This window comes from Rutidosis leptorrhynchoides, chromosome 5 (assembly GCF_046630445.1).
Source record: "Rutidosis leptorrhynchoides isolate AG116_Rl617_1_P2 chromosome 5, CSIRO_AGI_Rlap_v1, whole genome shotgun sequence".
NCBI classification, from domain to species: domain Eukaryota; kingdom Viridiplantae; phylum Streptophyta; class Magnoliopsida; order Asterales; family Asteraceae; genus Rutidosis; species Rutidosis leptorrhynchoides.
In genome coordinates this window covers 351,027,568-351,048,040 of record NC_092337.1, presented here as the reverse complement: position 1 = coordinate 351,048,040, position 20,473 = coordinate 351,027,568, and the positions used below count along the sequence as shown (strand labels likewise).

At 34.7% G+C, this 20,473-nt stretch overlaps 1 protein-coding gene across 1 annotated transcript; it reads left to right on the top strand.

Moving 5' to 3' along the window:
* The first annotated feature begins 4,117 nt into the window (after window positions 1–4,117).
* Window positions 4,118–7,742, top strand: LOC139847531 (serine/threonine-protein kinase PBL34-like). Its single transcript, XM_071837212.1, has 6 exons — window positions 4,118–4,794; window positions 5,375–5,712; window positions 5,804–5,939; window positions 6,206–6,342; window positions 6,432–6,555; window positions 7,005–7,742. The coding sequence occupies exons 1-6, from the start codon at window positions 4,563–4,565 to the stop codon at window positions 7,526–7,528; spliced, it is 1,491 nt and encodes a 496-aa protein (XP_071693313.1). The 5' UTR covers window positions 4,118–4,562; the 3' UTR covers window positions 7,529–7,742.
* The last annotated feature ends 12,731 nt before the right edge of the window (window positions 7,743–20,473 follow it).

Here is a 20,473-nt window from a genome sequence, read left to right as displayed (position 1 = left end):
CACAGTCGAAGTCCAGACTCATTAATGCATCCTAACAACTACTAGTTAGACACACTAATGCAAGACCTGGTTCGCTACGACCACCGCTCTGATACCAACTGAAAGTTGGGGACGCCTCCCACTCAGTGCCTTCTCAGCTAACCGCCTGTGACCACTGAGCGTACCTCAGACACTAATTTTACGGCCTGCCTCTCGGCAGTACAGCCAACCCTAATAGGGACCGCGAGGAGTAAGAGCCAATGCTTCATCACAGGTAACACTGTGAGAACCCCCTCTACGATTAACCCGCTAATAAACGGCATTAAACCAGCTCTGATACCAACTGAAAGGACCCGTCCTAATTCACCTGGACGAAGTCATCAATATTTGGTCCCATTGCGATGATCGGCTCCAAGTAATGTCCTTATATTGAGCAAATGCACAGCGAAAGACTTAATTCGTACCTGAGAATAAACATGCTTTAAAGTGTTAACCAAAAGGTTGGTGAGTTCATAGGTTTATCATAACAATCATTTCAATTTGTTAATAGACCACAAGATTTCATAATCATAAACATAATACACTCGCAAGTGTATGTAAAGCATTCTAAGTGGTTGAGCACTTGGTAACCATACTTAACATTTAATCAACGTCGCATATTCTCTTTATTATGAAATCTCACTACACCGTACCAAGTGTAGTCACCAAAACGAAGTACTGTGCAACCGTTGAATACTGGTCGTCCAGTCCGGTTGGGGTTGTCAGGCCCGATAGATCTATTAACAGGATTCGCGTTTACAATACCCATGTAAATAATAGTTACCAAGCTACAGGGAAATATGCCAGTGGTACAACTCAACGTAGAATATATTTTTAAGTACTTGTGTCTATTTCGTAAACATTTATAAAAGCATCGCATGTATTCTCAGACCAAAAATATATATTGCAAAAGCAATTAAAAAGGGAGCAAATGAAACTCACTTTTGCCTTGAAGGTATTTAATTCGACTTGGTCTCCGATAGATATCACGAACCTAACCATATATATAATATATCAACATATTTTCTTTTTAAGTAATCGTTACATATATATATACTTTTAATACTTTTAATATTTTCTTAGTCCGTAGTTAGCAGTCCGATGTTAGTGGTCCACAATTAGTTGCTTAAATAAAATAAATAAAGACCCCATCGTATTCGTATTGATCAGAATTAATCTCGACCCATGGTACCATGTTGTCAAATGACGTGTTGCGTACATAAAGTACCGTGTTGTCAAATGACGTGTTGCGTACAATCATGAGGTCTTATGATTAATCTTCTCGTGTTGTTTACGGGTGGTCCTGAAATATATAAAATCAAATCATAAGTAATTATATATAAAATATCATATTAATTAGAAAAGATATGATTAATTTACTTTTTCTCCAAATATTTTCGTAGCTAAACTAGCTTCGGATACCCAATCTTGTTTTAGTCGTAGTTTCTTCATTACAACTCCGTTTTTGTTGGTTCAACTTGCCACTTCCTTGGATCTAAGAATATGAACTGAAAATACCTTAGTTTGTATTCGAAATCATAGGTTATAGGTCAAACTTTGGTGAAACTTATGAAAGTGATCATTTTTCATCATAAAAACAACATTTAATGATCATTTTTCTAAAAATACTTGCACTTTGAGTTAAACCATGAAATTTTTATGTGTTAACATATTCATAAGAAATATCATTTTTCCAGAACATGAACTTCCAATTCAAAGTTCAAGATGGTTTTTAATTATCCAACCCAAAACAGCCCCCGGTTGCACTCCGACGACGTAGATTCAGTTTTTAAGATGTTCTTTGTAAAACCAAGTTATATCTTATTAGGTTAGCATATCATTATGATATATTACAGGTCTTGAAGTATTTTAAAAGTCAAGTTAGAAGGATCTATTTAGTTTGCGAACAAGTTTGAAATCATTCAAACTATGTTCTTGTTGTTAAAATTTTATACCACAAAATAAGATAGCTATATGAATATGAATTGAATAAGATTATGAACAAGGTTACTACCTCAAGTTACTTGGACAAAGTTACTACAAAAGATAAGAAATAATCTTGGAATCAAAGAGTGGTGGAGTTAGATCAAAAGGTTGGAAGTAAACTTCTTCAAATGGGTGGTTATTTTGATATGTTCTTGAAAGAGTTTTCTTATGGTGTTTAAATCTTGTAATTGAAGCTAAATGATGGAGAAAATGTTTAGAGATGATCAAGTATGAAGTTAGGAGTATTTTGAGAGATAAATGAGGGTGTAGATATGATAAAATGGAGTGAAGAAATGGTGTTCATTTATAAAAACGTTTTTAGTTTATAAAGAAAGAAAAGGATTCCTAATTTTGTTTTCTTACTAATAATTCATACTACTTGACAAATTCTAGTTACCTCATATCTAGGGCAGTAATAATGTTGATTAGGATGTTGATTTGATGTGTATATACCAATAGTAAATACGTATAGAAGCTGGGTATGATACGGGTACATATACCCTAGATATACGTATAGAAATCTTGAGGAAACGGAACGAGAATTCAAATATAGCTATCTTTTGTGAATATACTTATATTGTTTTATGTATTTAAGTCCTTAAAAAGTGATTAAATACATTATATATACGATACATGTATAAGCATTATAGATTATAAGTATATATATCAAAGAATGTTACGTATAGTTATCGTTTTGAAAACTTAAGTTAGTAGTTTCAAAATATACTTATAACTCATTGTCATTAGTACACAATGAGATGTTAAACCATCCTTAGATCATGTTAAATATATATAAATACATATATATATACACAAACGTATGTTATATAGTTCGTGATATCATCGGTCATATTGGACGGTCAAACGTTGTGTAAAACTCTTTTCAAAAACACAAGTCTCAACAATTTGGATTGCTTATGATGTTGGTATGGTTTAATTTATGTAAATATTAATCTCATAAGTATAATTTGGTTAGAAAATTCCGGGTCATTACACATATCAATTTTGATTGGGATCAATGGCTTGTAAACTCATATGTGTATGATGATCGTGGTTAGAAGCTCGTTTATGGTGAAGATCTTCGTGCTCGTGTCTATGCTCCCGTTCTTTCTTCCAGTAGTTTTTTTTGATTCTAGTACAAAATATAATTTTCCTTGTTTCTGCATGTTCTCCATGCTCATACTGTATCTACTCTTTTTCATAATATAATGTTTTGCTTTTAAAAAAAATTAAATTATGTGGATTTAGTAGGCTTAATTATAGTTTTTTGACTTTTTTAACAATATTTACGGAATAGAACGAAACGTGTGAACAATTGTAGTCATTTGTCGCAGCAACGCGCGAACCTTGCTGCTCGTTATATACGTATTACCACTGTTGTAAAAAACTCAATTACTCACCGATTAATCCACGATTACTCATTGTTTGGGGTAGTCCGTTCCGATTATTCAAAATCCATTTAATTAATCGGTTAACGTCAATTAATGGGTCAAATCAAATTTTGTAATTAAAATCGGTTAAAGTCAAAACTGATCAATATTTTACATGAATTTAAACTAAACTTTAGAGTGTTTGAATAAAATGATAATTTTAGACAATTATTTTAATGTTTATGTTTATGATTTTTTCTATATTTACACATATATTTTAAAATTTAATATTTAAGTATATAAATTACAATGACCGATTAGTCACTGAAGTGCCGATTACTCCTTTCAAATTTTCACGGATTAATCTCGAAATAGATAATTTTGCAACCTTGCGTATTAATGTACTCCCTCCGTCCCATATCAATGGTCCACATTTCCTTTTTCGTCCGTCCTAAATTAATAGTCCACTTCCATAAATGGAAAAAAATAATTGGTTAAAGTATTTTTATACCTTTGTTTTATTTAAATAAGACAAAAGTATAAGTAAAAATAATGGGTAAAACTGGAAAGTATGGAAAAAGTAGACAAAAAGTACATGTGACAATCACTTTTTCTTAAACTGTGTGTTTTTGTGTGTGTACTATTAAATTGGAATGGATGGAGTATTATTTTTGGGGAAGATTGAACTGGTCCTCCTTTCTTTTGTTAAGATTTCTTTTACTTTCCTTCTTTCTTTCTTTCTTTCTTTCTTTTTGTCTTTTTGTGAGGAGTGATAACTAGATGGTGAGTACTTTTGAACTGAGATTTCTTATATCTATCAACCTGCTGATAATACAACTTGCACTCTTTCTTTGATCTAAATCTTCTCTGTTTTTACTGTTTAAAAAAAGACTTCAAATACCCTATCTTTTGTCATTTTTTCTGTTTTATTTCACAATTGGGCACACAAATTTATATTAAAAAATTAATCTTGGTGGGGTTTTGTTTGTGGGATTTTAAGACAAAGTCTTTACTTTCAGCCATGTGAGTGTGTAACCAAGGGTGTGTGAGTGTCACCATCTACCCATATTTTCTCATATGGGTTTTGATTATTACATCTGATTATTCTTGAAAGGTTGGAACTTTTGTTGAAATTTGGGGGTTTTGATGATACCCATTGATTTTGAATTTAGGGTTTTGTTTTGAAAGATGAAATCTAGTAATGAAAAAGGGGTGGAATCTTGGTATGTTGTGAAATCAAAGGGTAAGAAAAAGAAGAAGAATAAACTTAAGAAAAGTGATAATGAAATTGTTGTGATTGATGATGAAAGGGAGGTTACTACAACTGGATGTTGGAACAGATTCAAATCAATGGGCAGTTGTATTTCTTCAAGATCTAAAGTTGATACTTCTATCAGTGGCATCAGTACTAATTATGATGGTAAATTTTCTTCATAATCTTAAATCTTAATTTGCAAGTTTTCAATTTACTTTATGAAAACTAATAAAGTAACTGGTTTGAGTTATGATGTTAATTTATGTCATGCTTGTGATAGCCATGCCTTAAACTGGATGTAGTGTAACTGCTGAAATGTATCAATTTTGGTTTTGTCAAAAACTGTTGAAGTAGGTTTAGACCTAAGTTTGCAATCAATCAAATTTAGGTTTATTTTGGTAGTCTGTAAGTTCATCTGGATAATCATCTGTAATTAAGTAATCGATGTTTTTATGGTAGCAAACATATCCTTTTGAGGCTTTTTAGTGAAAGTTCTTAGATTTACTTAAAGATTGTTAATCACATTACCATTAATGTCAAATTTTGAAATTATTGAACTTGTAAACTTTGAAAACTTACCTGATAACAAAACCTTGTTAGATAATAACAAGAGCCACGTATAACTCTGTAACGAGTACTAGAGATGGTTGTATGAAAATTGACTACACCATGCTCGTTTTTAAGATGAAAATAATAATAAATTCAAAACTAAATGCAATTACTATTTGTGTTTGTGTGTTTGCAGAAACTAAATCAACAGTAATCGATACAAGCAAAGATCGATCGTCTGTTCCAATAATCTCATCAACAAACACAAGCACAGGAGAAAGCACGTCATCGACCCAAAAGTTAGAAGAAGAACTAAAAATTGCTTCCCGTCTTAGAAAATTTGCTTTTAATGATCTTAAATTGGCAACACGAAACTTTAGACCCGAAAGTCTTCTTGGTGAAGGTGGTTTTGGGTGTGTATTTAAAGGATGGATTGAAGAAAACGGGACCGCACCCGTAAAACCCGGCACGGGTCTTACAGTTGCTGTTAAAACTCTCAATCATGACGGGCTTCAAGGCCATAAAGAATGGCTGGTTTGACTCCATTGTTTTAATTTCTTTTAATTATATACATATATATTTTTTTCTTTTGTTTGTGACTTATTAAAAATGTTATAATTTGCAGGCGGAAGTAAATTATTTAGGTGATCTCATTCATCCAAATTTGGTTAAATTGATTGGTTATTGCATTGAAGATGATCAACGTTTGCTAGCGTATGAGTTTATGCCTCGAGGGAGCTTGGAAAATCATTTGTTTAGAAGTAAGTTGATATTGTATCGTTAACACACTTTAAACAGTTGTACGCTCATATAACCGCCACCACTTAATTAATAATTAACCGTTATCTACAACTGTTTTAAGCACGTTAACTACAACCCTAAGGGCTGGCTGTCGTTAGCAAAATTCTTATGTATTGCGTGGGATTTAATCAAATCTCATTGAAATATTTTACAATTAACATCTCATATTGTTGCAACATGTGTATTTTATATAACTAACTCTTGTGATTTGTGTGTAATTTTGTAGGGTCCTTACCACTTCCGTGGTCCATTAGAATGAAAATCGCATTTGGGGCTGCAAAGGGTCTTGCTTTTCTTCATGAAGAAGCTAAAAAACCTGTGATTTATCGCGATTTCAAAACGTCTAACATTTTGCTAGATGCAGTATGCAACACAAAACTTTTCAAACTTTTAACATTTTCTAATCTTTGTGTAGATTAATTAAATGTTTTTTAATGGTTCAACATTTTCAGGAGTATAATGCAAAGCTTTCTGATTTCGGTCTTGCTAAAGATGCCCCGGAGGGTGATAAAACCCATGTATCTACTCGAGTCATGGGTACATATGGTTATGCAGCCCCAGAATATGTAATGACAGGTTTGACTTTTTAATCTTTACTTTTTTTCTTTTTTGTTTTTGTGTACATATTTTGTTATGAGATTATATATTTGACTCAAATTTATCAAAATGTATTTTAATAATGATTTTAAGGCCACCTAAATTTACATTTACATTTTGTCAAATATATACTAGATACGCCAAATAAACTAATCAAAAAAGTGTAAAAGACCCCAAATGACAATTTATTTATTGATTTGACCTTATTTATATTATATATTATTATTATTATTATTCTAGTTTTGTCCTAATACATGGGTATTTTAATTCTTTTACATTTATCTGATTTGTTTTTAGACGTATTTGGTATTTATTGAACAATTTAATGTTGGTGGCCTACAAAATCATTGATTTTCAGATATGAGTGGCCTACAAAAACATAATCTCTTTTGTTTTTTATTCTAAATTTTTGACCGGTTTTTGGTTAGGGCATCTAACTGCAAAGAGTGATGTATATAGTTTTGGCGTCGTTTTACTAGAGATGTTAACGGGTCGAAGATCAATGGACAAAAACCGACCCAACGGTGAACACAATCTCGTTGAGTGGGCCCGACCACATTTAGGAGAACGAAGAAGGTTTTATAAGTTGATCGACCCGCGTCTCGAGGGTCATTTTTCTATAAAAGGGGCCCAAAAGGCGGCCCAGTTAGCGGCCCGTTGTTTGAGCCGGGACCCGAAAGTCAGACCGCTTATGAGTGAAGTTGTTGATTCTTTAAAGCCTTTGCCAGCTTTAAAGGATATGGCAAGCGCATCGTATTACTTTCAGACCATTCAAGCCGAACGGGTCGGGGTAAGTCCAAATGGGCGTAATGGTACTCGAACTCAAAATGGGTCGTTGGTAAGAAACGGGTCTCAGCATCCTAGAAGCCTTTCGATTTCAAGTAGTACGCGTGCGTCGCCTTTTAATCTGCAGTCGAATCAGAACTCGCCTAAACCGAATGAGAAGAAGTAGAGAAAGACATGTTTATCATCTGTTTATTTTCTTAATATTACTATCAAAGTACTTAATTTTATATTAGATTTAATGTAATGTAATGTAATTGTCTAAAGCTGTATAAGGAACAACAGAAACAAATGTGGAGTCAATGTTGTGATTCACACTGATCATGGCACTGTAATTTATGAGGAGCTCTGAAGTTGAGTTGAAACAATTTTCTGCTACAAAATGACACTTTGCTTTTATGTTTTTTATTTTATTTTTATTTTTTTATTTATGTTTTTGCATTAACTTTGTGTCTAGTGGTTCATACATGTGTGATGAGTTGCAGAGTTGGTTCGAAACTTGTAGTAATTTACACAAATATGTGTAAAGTTCATGATTGGGCTTGGTGGTTAGAGGATGCACAAAAAAACCCGACAAGATCCGATCCGAAAAAATAAATCCGGAACCTGCAAGATCCGGATATTCGAAAAACCGGTTCTGGATCCGAGATCCGAACCGGATCCAATCGGACCAGTCTTCATTCGCAACCGGATTTTATCCGATCCGGTTTTTATCCGGATCCGATCCAATAATTCAAAAAAACTGTCGTTTTTTTTTAAATCTGCCCTTTTTTTTTTGCTTTTTGTTTTACGATGTTACCCCCATAATGTGTATTATAAATAGATGGTAGTGTTTTGGTTGAAAACACACCAACAAACACTCTCATATTTCTTTCTAAATCTCTATATACTCTAATTACACTATAATTAGTCTTTAATCGCTACTTACTTATCCTATAATGGATAATTCACAAGCTTTCGCTTCCGGTTCCGCTTCCGTTGGAACATCTTCACAAGGCTACACCATGGTCAATATTAGCTACAAAAAGAAACAAAGCGTAAAGGGGACGTTTGGTCTAAATTCGAATTGTGTGTGATGAAAGATGGTGTAGAAAAAGCTCGTTGTACACAATATTCGAAGTTCCTAGGTGTTGCGGGTGATAGTACGTTAAGAAAACATCTTGAAAAAAGTTGTAGCGCAAATGCAAGAGACCCGACACAACAAACACTTCGGCAAGATGGTATGATTTTTGAATACGATGCCGAAGCTCTTCGGCAAGATTTGTCAAGGTTTGTCATTCAACAAGCGCTTCCTTTCAACCACTTCGACAATCCAAGGCTTACGGAGCTAATTCGGAATCGACTACAACCGCGATATAGCAATGTAAGTCGTACTACCTTAAGACGTGACGCCTTTAAATTATAGAAAAAAGCTAAAACTGAAATAATTGAAGGTTTTCGAACATATAAACATAGGGTTTCTATAACTTGTGATGTTTGGAGCCAGAGGCGAAAATGGTATGGGGCAGGGGGGCGGGCGCCCCCAGTGGATTTTTTTTTCAGTGTAAAAATTTTGGGTTTTTCGACTTTGCCCCAGGTGGATTTTTTTTTTTGACCCCAAATCTACATATTTTGCCCCAAAACCTTCAAATGTTGCCCAAAATTCTCCAACTTTTGCCCCAAAATCTTCAAATTTTGCCCCAAAATCTCCAACTTTTGCCCCAAAATCTTCAAATTTTGTCCAAAAAAATTGCTACGGTTTAAATTTTTTTTTTTTGCCCCCGGTGAAAAAAATTCTAGTTTCGCCTCTGTTTGGAGCGCACCACATGGAACGGCAAATTCTTATTTAGCCGTTACCGCTCATTGGTTTCATCCCGATTCGTGGCTTTTAATGAAACATGTTATCGATTTTAAAATATTTTGTTATCCACATAACGGTAATAATATAAAAACAGTTTTACAAGACACTTTAGAAGAATATAATTTAATCGATAAAGTTTTTACAATTTCGTTAGATAATGCGTCTAATAACGATGCAGCCATGGGTGAGTTAAAAATTGCACTTAAACCGATTTTAAATGGTGCATTTATGCATACACGTTGTGTTGCTCATATGATAAACTTGGGAGTTCAAGATTGTTTAGCTTTTTGTGCTACATTAAAAGATAAATTTAGAAGATTATTAGTAACGGTTTATCGTACGAGCAACGCACGACATCATAACTATAACGCTTTTGTTAAAGATTGTCATGGCACTTGGTTGGGTCCTTATTTTGATAATAATACAAGATGGAATTCTACTTGTTTAATGTTCGAAAATAGTTTACGTTAAAAAGAAACGTTAATCGGTTATAATAGAAGACTACTTAGAAAGGGCTTTTCCGAACCAATTAGTGACGACGAATGGGATGACTTGGAATCATTAACAAGTTTTTTTACAAGTTTTTAAAGAGGCATCGACACTGTTATCGGGTGTTTATTACCCAACTAGCGTACTAATTTTAGAACAATTTTATATAATGACAAAAAAATATGCGAATTTGCGAACTCAAATAATGTTATTTTTAGACAAGCGATTTTTCATATAAGAAAAAAACTAAAAAAATATATTGGAGAGATACCCAAGGTATTTTTATGTGCGGCCCCACTTGACCCACGATTAAATTTTAATGGGGTCGAACGATTGATGACAACAATATATACCAACTTTGATTGTGCGTATGGTATTTTAGATGACCAACCCAACTATATAAATAACCAAGTACACGAATTTAATGAAGTTCTTGAGAAAATGTTTGGTATTTATGCAACAAAATATGTGAAATGTCTCGTTCTTATTGATTAAAAACGTTCCATATTAATTGATTTCGTTGCGAGGTTTTGACCTCTATATGAGACGTTTTTCAAAGACTGCATTCATTTTAAAACAAACCATAACCTTTATTTCATCAATAAAGGTTTAAAAAGCTTTACGTAGATTATCAAAGAATGATAATCTAAAATATCCTGTTTACACCCGACCATTACATAATGGTTTACAATACAAATATGTTACAACAAAATAAGTTTCTTGAATGCAGTTTTTACACAATATCATACAAGCATGGACTCCAAATCTCGTCCTTATTTAAGTATGCGACAGCGGAAGCTCTTAATAATCACCTGAGAATAAACATGCTTAAAACGTCAACAAAAATGTTGGTGAGTTATAGGTTTAACCTATATATATCAAATCATAATAATAGACCACAAGATTTCATATTTCAATACACATCCCATACATAGAGATAAAAATCATTCATATGGTGAACACCTGGTAACCGACATTAACAAGATGCATATATATAAGAATATCCCCATCATTCCGGGACACCCTTCGGATATGATATAAATTTCGAAGTACTAAAGCATCCGGTACTTTGGATGGGGCTTGTTGGGCCCGATAGATCTATCTTTAGGATTCGCGTCAATTAGGGTGTCTGTTCCCTAATTCTTAGATTACCAGACTTAATAAAAAGGGGCATATTCGATTTCGATAATTCAACCATAGAATGTAGTTTCACGTACTTGTGTCTATTTTGTAAACCATTTATAAAACCTGCATGTATTCTCATCCCAAAAATATTAGATTTTAAAAGTGGGACTATAACTCACTTTCACAGATTTTTACTTCGTCGGAAAGTAAGACTTGGCCACTGGTGGATTCACGAACCTATAACAATATATACATATATATCAAAGTATGTTCAAAATATATTTACAACACTTTTAATATATTTTGATGTTTTAAGTTTATTAAGTCAGCTGTCCTCGTTAGTAACCTACAACTAGTTGTCCACAGTTAGATGTACAGAAATAAATCGATAAATATTATCTTGAATCAATCCACGACCCAGTGTATACGTATCTCAGTATTGATCACAACTCAAACTATATATATTTTGGAATCAACCTCAACCCTGTATAGCTAACTCCAACATTCACATATAGAGTGTCTATGGTTGTTCCGAAATATATATAGATGTGTCGACATGATAGGTCGAAACATTGTATACGTGTCTATGGTATCTCAAGATTACATACTATACAATACAAGTTGATTAAGTTATGGTTGGAATAGATTTGTTACCAATTTTCACGTAGCTAAAATGAGAAAAATTATCCAATCTTGTTTTACCCATAACTTCTTCATTTTAAATCCATTTTGAGTGAATCAAATTGCTATGGTTTCATATTGAACTATATTTTATGAATCTAACAGAAAAGTATAGGTTTATAGTCGGAAAAATAAGTTACAAGTCATTTTTGTAAAGGTAGTCATTTCAGTCGAAAGAACGACGTCTAGATGACCATTTTAGAAAACATACTTCCACTTTGAGTTTAAACATAATTTTTGGATATAGTTTCATGTTCATAATAAAAATCATTTTCTCAGAATAACAACTTTTAAATCAAAGTTTATCATAGTTTTTAATTAACTAACCCAAAACAGCCCGCGGTGTTACTACGACGGCGTAAATCCGGTTTTACGGTGTTTTTCGTGTTTCCAGGTTTTAAATCATTAAGTTAGCATATCATATAGATATAGAACATGTGTTTAGTTGATTTTAAAAGTCAAGTTAGAAGGATTAACTTTTGTTTGCGAACAAGTTTAGAATTAACTAAACTATGTTCTAGTGATTACAAGTTTAAACCTTCGAATAAGATAGCTTTATATGTATGAATCGAATGATGTTATGAACATCATTACTACCTTAAGTTCCTTGGATAAACCTACTGGAAAAGAGAAAAATGGATCTAGCTTCAATGGATCCTTGGATGGCTCGAATTCTTGAAGCAAAATCATGACACGAAAACAAGTTCAAGTAAGATCATCACTTGAAATAAGATTGTTATAGTTATAGAAATTGAACCAAAGTTTGAATATGATTATTACCTTGTATTAGAATGATAACCTACTATAAGAAACAAAGATTTCTTGAGGTTGGATGATCACCTTACAAGATTGGAAGTGAGCTAGCAAACTTGAAAGTATTCTTGATTTTATGTAACTAGAACTTGTAGAATATATGAAGAACACTTAGAACTTGAAGATAGAACTTGAGAGAGATCAATTAGATGAATAAAATTGAAGAATGAAAGTATTTGTAGGTGTTTTTGGTCGTTGGTGTATGGATTAGATATAAAGGATATGTAATTTTGTTTTCATGTAAATAAGTCATGAATGATTACTCATATTTTTGTAATTTTATGAGATATTTCATGCAAGTTGCCAAATGATGGTTCCCACATGTGTTAGGTGACTCACATGGGCTGCTAAGAGCTGATCATTGGAGTGTATAGACTAATAGTACATACATCTAAAAGCTGTGTATTGTACGAGTACGAATACGGGTGCATACGAGTAGAATTGTTGATGAAACTGAACGAGGATGTAATTGTAAGCATTTTTGTTAAGTATAAGTATTTTGATAAGTGTATTTAAGTCTTTCAAAAGTGTATAAATACATATTAAAACACTACATGTATATACATTTTAACTGAGTCGCTAAGTCATCGTTAGTCGTTACATGTAAGTGTTGTTTTGAAACCTTTAGGTTAACGATCTTGTTAAATGTTGTTAACCCAATGTTTATAATATCAAATGAGATTTTAAATTATTATATTATCATGATATTATCATGTATGAATATCTCTTAATATGATATATATACATTAAATGTCTTTACAACGATAATCGTTACATATATGTCTCGTTTAAAAATCATTAAGTTAATAGTCTTGTTTTTACATATGTAGTTCATTGTTAATATACTTAATGATATGTTTAATTATCATAATATCATGTTAACTATATATATATATCCATATATATGTCATCATATAGTTTTTACAAGTTTTAACGTTCGTGAATCACCGGTCAACTTGGGTGGTCAATTGTCTATATGAAACCTATTTCAATTAATCAAGTCTTAACAAGTTTGATTGCTTAACATGTTGGAAACATTTAATCATGTAAATATCAATCTCAATTAATATATATAAACATGGAAAAGTTAGGGTCACTACAGTACCTACCCGTTAAATAAATTTCGTCCCGAAATTTTAAGCTGTTGAAGGTGTTGACGAATCTTCTAGAAATAGATGCGGGTATTTCTTCTTCATCTGATCTTCACGCTCCCAGGTGAACTCGGGTCCTCTACGAGCATTCCATCGAACCTTAACAATTGGTATCTTGTTTTGCTTAAGTCTTTTAACCTCACGATCCATTATTTCAACGGGTTCTTCGATGAATTGGAGTTTTTCGTTGATTTGGATTTCATCTAACGGAATAGTGACATCTTCTTTAGCAAAACATTTCTTCAAATTCGAGACGTGGAAAGTGTTATGTACAGCCGCGAGTTGTTGAGGTAACTCAAGTCGGTAAGCTACTGGTCCGACACGATCAATAATCTTGAATGGTCCAATATACCTTGGATTTAATTTCCCTCGTTTACCAAATCGAACAACGCCTTTCCAAGTTGCAACTTTAAGCATGACCATCTCTCCAATTTCAAATTCTATATCTTTTCTTTTAATGTCAGCGTAGCTCTTTTGTCGACTTTGGGCGGTTTTCAACCGTTGTTGAATTTGGATGATCTTCTCGGTAGTTTCTTGTATAATCTCCGGACCCGTAATCTGTCTATCCCCCACTTCACTCCAACAAATCGGAGACCTACACTTTCTACCATAAAGTGCTTCAAACGGCGCCATCTCAAAGCTTGAATGGTAGCTGTTGTTGTAGGAAAATTCTGCTAACGGTAGATGTCGATCCCAACTGTTTCCGAAATCAATAACACATGCTCGTAGCATGTCTTCAAACGTTTGTATCGTCCTTTTGCTCTGCCCATCAGTTTGTGGATGATAGGCAGTACTCATGTCTAGACGAGTTCCTAATGCTTGCTGTAATATCTGCCAGAATCTTGAAATAAATCTGCCATCCCTATCGGAGATAATAGAGATTGGTATTCCATGTCTGGAGACGACTTCCTTCAAATACAGTCGTGCTAACTTCTCCATCTTGTCATCTTCTCTTATTGGCAGGAAGTGTGCTGATTTGGTGAGACGATCAACTATTACCCAAATAGTATCAAAACCACTTGCAGTCCTTGGCAATTTAGTGATGAAATCCATGGTAATGTTTTCCCATTTCCATTCCGGGATTTCGGGTTGTTGAAGTAGACCTGATGGTTTCTGATGCTCAGCTTTGACCTTAGAACACGTCAAACATTCTCCTACGTATTTAGCAACATCAGTTTTCATACCCGGCCACCAAAAATATTTCCTGAGATCCTTGTACATCTTCCCCATTCCAGGATGTATTGAGTATCTAGTTTTATGAGCTTCTCTAAGTACCATTTCTCTCATATCTCCAAATTTTGGTACCCAAATCCTTTCAGCCCTATACCGGGTTCCGTCTTCCCGAATATTAAGATGTTTCTCCGATCCTTTGGGTATTTCATCCTTTAAATTTCCCTCTTTTAAAACTCCTTGTTGCGCCTCCTTTATTTGAGTAGTAAGGTTATTATGAATCATTATATTCATAGATTTTACTCGAATGGGTTCTCTGTCCTTCCTGCTCAAGGCATCGGCTACCACATTTGCCTTCCCCGGGTGGTAACGAATCTCAAAGTCGTAATCATTCAATAATTCAATCCACCTACGCTGCCTCATATTCAGTTGTTTCTGATTAAATATGTGTTGAAGACTTTTGTGGTCGGTATATATAATACTTTTGACCCCATATAAGTAGTGCCTCCAAGTCTTTAATGCAAAAACAACCGCGCCTAATTCCAAATCATGCGTCGTATAATTTTGTTCGTGAATCTTCAATTGTCTAGACGCATAAGAAATCACCTTCGTTCGTTGCATTAATACACAACCGAGACCTTGCTTTGATGCGTCACAATAAATCACAAAATCATCATTCCCTTCAGGCAATGACAATACAGGTGCCGTAGTTAGCTTTTTCTTCAATAACTGAAACGCTTTCTCTTGTTCATCATTCCATTCAAATTTCTTCCCTTTATGCGTTAATGCTGTCAAGGGTTTTGCTATTCTGGAAAAGTCTTGGATGAACCTTCTGTAGTAACCAGCTAGTCCTAAAAACTGGCGTATGTGTTTCAGAGTTTTCGGGGTTTCCCACTTTTCAACAGTTTCTATCTTTGCCGGATCCACCTTAATACCTTCTTTGTTCACTATGTGACCGAGGAATTGAACTTCTTCCAACCAAAATGCACACTTTGAAAACTTAGCGTACAATTCTTCCTTCCTCAATACTTCTAACACCTTTCTCAAATGTTCACCGTGTTCTTGGTCATACTTTGAGTAAATAAGTATGTCATCAATGAAAACAATGACAAACTTGTCAAGGTATGGTCCACACACTCGGTTCATAAGGTCCATGAACACAGCTGGTGCATTAGTTAAACCAAACGGCATGACCATAAACTCGTAATGACCGTAACGTGTTCTGAAAGCAGTCTTTGGAATATCATCTTCTTTCACCCGCATTTGATGATACCCGGAACGTAAGTCAATCTTTGAATAAACAGATGAGCCTTGTAGTTGATCAAATAAGTCGTCGATTCTCGGTAGTGGGTAGCGGTTCTTGATGGTAAGTTTGTTCAACTCTCGGTAGTCGATACACAACCTGAATGTACCATCTTTCTTCTTGACAAACAAAACTGGAGCTCCCCACGGTGATGTGCTTGGTCGAATGAAACCACACTCTAAAAGTTCTTGTAATTGGCTTTGCAGTTCTTTCATCTCGTTGGGTGCGAGTCTATAAGGAGCACGAGCTATTGGTGCAGCTCCTGGTACAAGATCTATTTGAAATTCAACGGATCGATGTGGGGGTAATCCCGGTAATTCTTTCGGAAATACATCGGGAAATTCTTTTGCAATGGGAACATCATTGATGCTCTTTTCTTCAGTTTGTACTTTTTCGACGTGTGCTAGAACAGCATAGCAACCTTTTCTTATTAGTTTTTGTGCCTTCAAATTACTAATAAGATGTAGCTTCGTGTTGCCCTTTTCTCCGTACACCATTAAGGGTTTTCCTTTTTCTCGTATAATGCGAATTGCATTTTTGTAACAAACGATCTCTGCTTTCACTTCTTTCAACCAGTCCATACCGATTATCACATCAAAACTCCCTAACTCTACTGGTATCAAATCAATCTTAAATGTTTCGCTAACCAGTTTAATTTCTCGATTCCGACATATATTATCTGCTGAAATTAATTTACCATTTGCTAATTCGAGTAAAAATTTACTATCCAAAGGCGTCAATGGACAACTTAATTTAGCACAAAAATCTCTACTCATATAGCTTCTATCCGCACCCGAATCAAATAAAACGTAAGCAGATTTATTGTCAATAAGAAACGTACCCGTAACAAGCTCCGGGTCTTCCTGTGCCTCTGCCGCATTAATATTGAAAACTCTTCCGCGGCCTTGTCCATTTGTGTTCTCCTGGTTCGGGCAATTTCTAATAATGTGGCCCGGTTTTCCACATTTATAACAAACTACATTGGCATAACTTGCTCCGACACTACTTGCTCCGCCATTACTCGTTCTGACACCATTTGTTCCTTTCGTTCTATTAACCCCTGGTCCGTAGACCTCACACTTCGCCGCGCTATGACCATTTCTTTTACACTTGTTGCAAAATTTAGTGCAGAACCCCGAGTGATACTTTTCACACCTTTGGCATAGCTGCTTCTGATTGTTGTTGTTGTTGTTGTTGTTGCGGTTATTATTGTTGTTGGGATGATTGTTGTAGTTGCTGTTGTTGTTGTTGTTGTTGTTGTTGTTGTTGTTGTTGTTAGGCCGTTTGTTGTAGTTGCGATTGATGTTGCGATTGTTGGGATAATTGTTGCGATTATTGTTGTAATTGCTGTTGTTGTTGTGTTGGTGATTCTTATCACCGTTTTCCTCCCACTTTCTTTTGACTTGCTTCACATTGGCCTCTTCAGCAGTCTGTTCTTTAATTCTTTCTTCAATTTGGTTCACTAGTTTGTGAGCCATTCTACATGCCTGTTGTATGGAGGCGGGCTCGTGTGAACTTATATCTTCTTGGATTCTTTCCGGTAATCCTTTCACAAACGCGTCGATCTTCTCTTCCTCATCTTCGAATGCTCCCAGACACAATAGGCACAATTCTGTGAATCGTCTTTCGTACGTGGTAATATCAAATCCTTGGGTTCGTAACCCTCTAAGTTCTGTCTTGAGCTTATTGACCTCGGTTCTGGGAAGGTACTTCTCGTTCATCAAGTGCTTGAATGCTGACCACGGTAGTGCGTACGCATCATCTTGTCCCACTTGCTCTAGATTGGTATTCCACCATGTTAACGCATAACCTGTGAAGGTATGCGTAGCGTACTTCACTTTGTCCTCTTCAGTACACTTACTTATGGCAAACACCGATTCGACCTTCTCGGTCCACCGTTTCAATCCGATCGGTCCTTCGGTTCCATCAAATTCCAAAGGTTTGCAGGCAGTGAATTCTTTGTAGGTGCATCCTACACGATTTCCTGTACTGCTAGATCCAAGGTTATTGTTGGTATGTAGCGCAGCCTGTACTGCGGCTATGTTTGAAGCTAGAAAAGTACGGAATTCCTCTTCATTCATATTCACGGTGTGTCGAGTAGTCGGTGCCATTTCCTTCAAAATAGTCAAATGGAACAAGTTAATCATACAGAATATTAAGAGTAGTTAATAGTATTTCGTAGCATAATATGAACTCATTTATAAAAGCTTTTTCTTCATATTAGCGTTTTATAAGTTTAAATTCGGGTAGTACCTACCCGTTAAGTTCATACTTAGTAGCAAATATACAATTCAACTACTACAATTCTATATGAAAAACTGATTGTAATAATATTTCGCGTTCAAACTTTTATACAATATTTTACAAACTTACAATACCGCTTATTTTACATAAAGCATGAAATATAGCACACAATAACTTTGATACAAGATAGTTGTGAAGATAATTCTAGCTAGTACACAAGTCGTTCAGCAAAGGCAATAAAGACACGTAATTCATACGTCCAGAAACAAGTAATGCATTCTGGTTTTACTAGGACTACTTCCCATCCTTGGTCTTGTGGAACATAACCGTTATGGCCATTGATAAGACAGCGTGTTGTAACGTCGTCAAAGGGACGAGGGTTACGTAATGACCAACAGTCCCGTAACAATCTAAAAATCTCATTTCTTACCCCAATTACCGACTCCGTCACTTGTGGGAACGTTTTGTTTAATAGTTGTAGCCCGATGTTCTTGTTCTCACTTTGGTGAGAAGCGAACATTACTACCCGTAAGCATAACATGCTTCTTTATGTTGCATGTTAGCCGCTTTTTCTAAATCACAAAGTCCTATATTCGGATATACTGAGTCAAAATAATTTCTTAACCCGTTGCGTAAAATAGCATTTGGGTTCCCCGCAATATATGCGTCAAAGTAAACACATCGTAACTTATGGATTTCCCAATGTGATATCCCCCATCTTCTGAACGAAAGCCTTTTATAAACCAAGGCATTCTTGGAACGTTCTTCGAATGTCTTACAAACTGATCTCGCCTTAAATAGTTGTGCCGAAGAATTCTGACTGACTCTGGACAAGATTTCATCAATCATGTCTCCGGGTAGGTCTCTTAAAATATTGGGTTGTCTATCCATTTTGTGTTTTTATACTGTAAAATAGACAAGAGTTAGATTCATAAAAAAAAAATACTTATTAATACAAGCAATTTTTACATATATCATAAAGCATAAGCACACTATATTACATATATTACACCACACGAATACAACTATCTTATTCCGACTCGCTTGTTTCTTCTTCTTCGGTTTTGGATCGTTTTGCCAAGTTTCTAGGGATATATGATGTTCCCCTAATACGAGCCGTCGTTTTCCACATTGGTTTAGAAAAACCTGGTGGTTTAGAGGTTCCCGGGTCATTGTTACAACTTAAGGACTTCGGGGGTTGACGATACATATAAAGTTCATCGGGGTTGGAATTAGATTTCTCTATTTTTATGCCCTTTCCCTTATTATTTTCTTTTGCCTTTTTAAATTCAGTTGGGGTAATTTCTATAACATCATCGGAATTCTTGTCGGAATCCGATTCATCGGAGAATTGGTAATCCTCCCAATATTTTGCTTCCTTGGCGGAAACACCATTGACCATAATTAACCTTGGTCGGTTGGTTGAGGATTTTCTTTTACTTAACCGTTTTATTATTTCCCCCACCGGTTCTATTTCTTCATCCGGTTCCGATTCTTCTTCCGGTTCCGATTCTTCTTCCGGTTCCGACTCTTCTTCCGGTTCCTCTTCGGGAACTTGTGAATCAGTCCACGAATCATTCCAATTTACATTTGACTCTTCATTATTATTAGGTGAGTCAATGGGACTTGTTCTAGAGGTAGACATCTATCACATAATATCAAACGCGTTAAGAGATTAATATATCACATAATATTCACATGTTAAAAATATATAGTTTCCAACAAAATTTGTTAAGCAATCATTTTTCAAGTAAACACGGTCGAAGTCCAGACTCACTAATGCATCCTAACAAACTCGATAAGACACACTAATGCAAAATTCTGGTTCTCTAAGACCAACGCTCGGATACCAACTGAAATGTCCCGTTCTTATTGATTAAAAACGTTCCATATTAATTGATTTCGTTGCGAGGTTTTGACCTCTATATGAGACGTTTTTCAAAGACTGCATTCATTTTAAAACAAACCATAACCTTTATTTCATCAATAAAGGTTTATCAAGCTTTACGTAGATTATCAAATAATGATAATCTAAAATATCCTGTTTACACCCGACCATTACATAATGGTTTACAATACAAATATGTTACAACAAAATAAGTTTCTTGAATGCAGTTTTTACACAATATCATACAAGCATGGACTCCAAATCTCGTCCTTATTTAAGTATGCGACAGCGGAAGCTCTTAATAATCACCTGAGAATAAACATGCTTAAAACGTCAACAAAAATGTTGGTGAGTTATAGGTTTAACCTATATATATCAAATCATAATAATAGACCACAAGATTTCATATT

Excerpts from the sequence above, each read along its gene's own strand:
- LOC139847531 (XM_071837212.1), top strand. The coding sequence starts at position 4,563 with ATGAAATCTAGTAATGAAAAAGGGGTGGAATCTTGGTATGTTGTGAAA. Across the intron at positions 4,795-5,374 it reads CATCAGTACTAATTATGATG|AAACTAAATCAACAGTAATC; the intron begins GTAAATTTTCTT and ends GTGTGTTTGCAG. Across the intron at positions 5,940-6,205 it reads GGAAAATCATTTGTTTAGAA|GGTCCTTACCACTTCCGTGG; the intron begins GTAAGTTGATAT and ends GTAATTTTGTAG.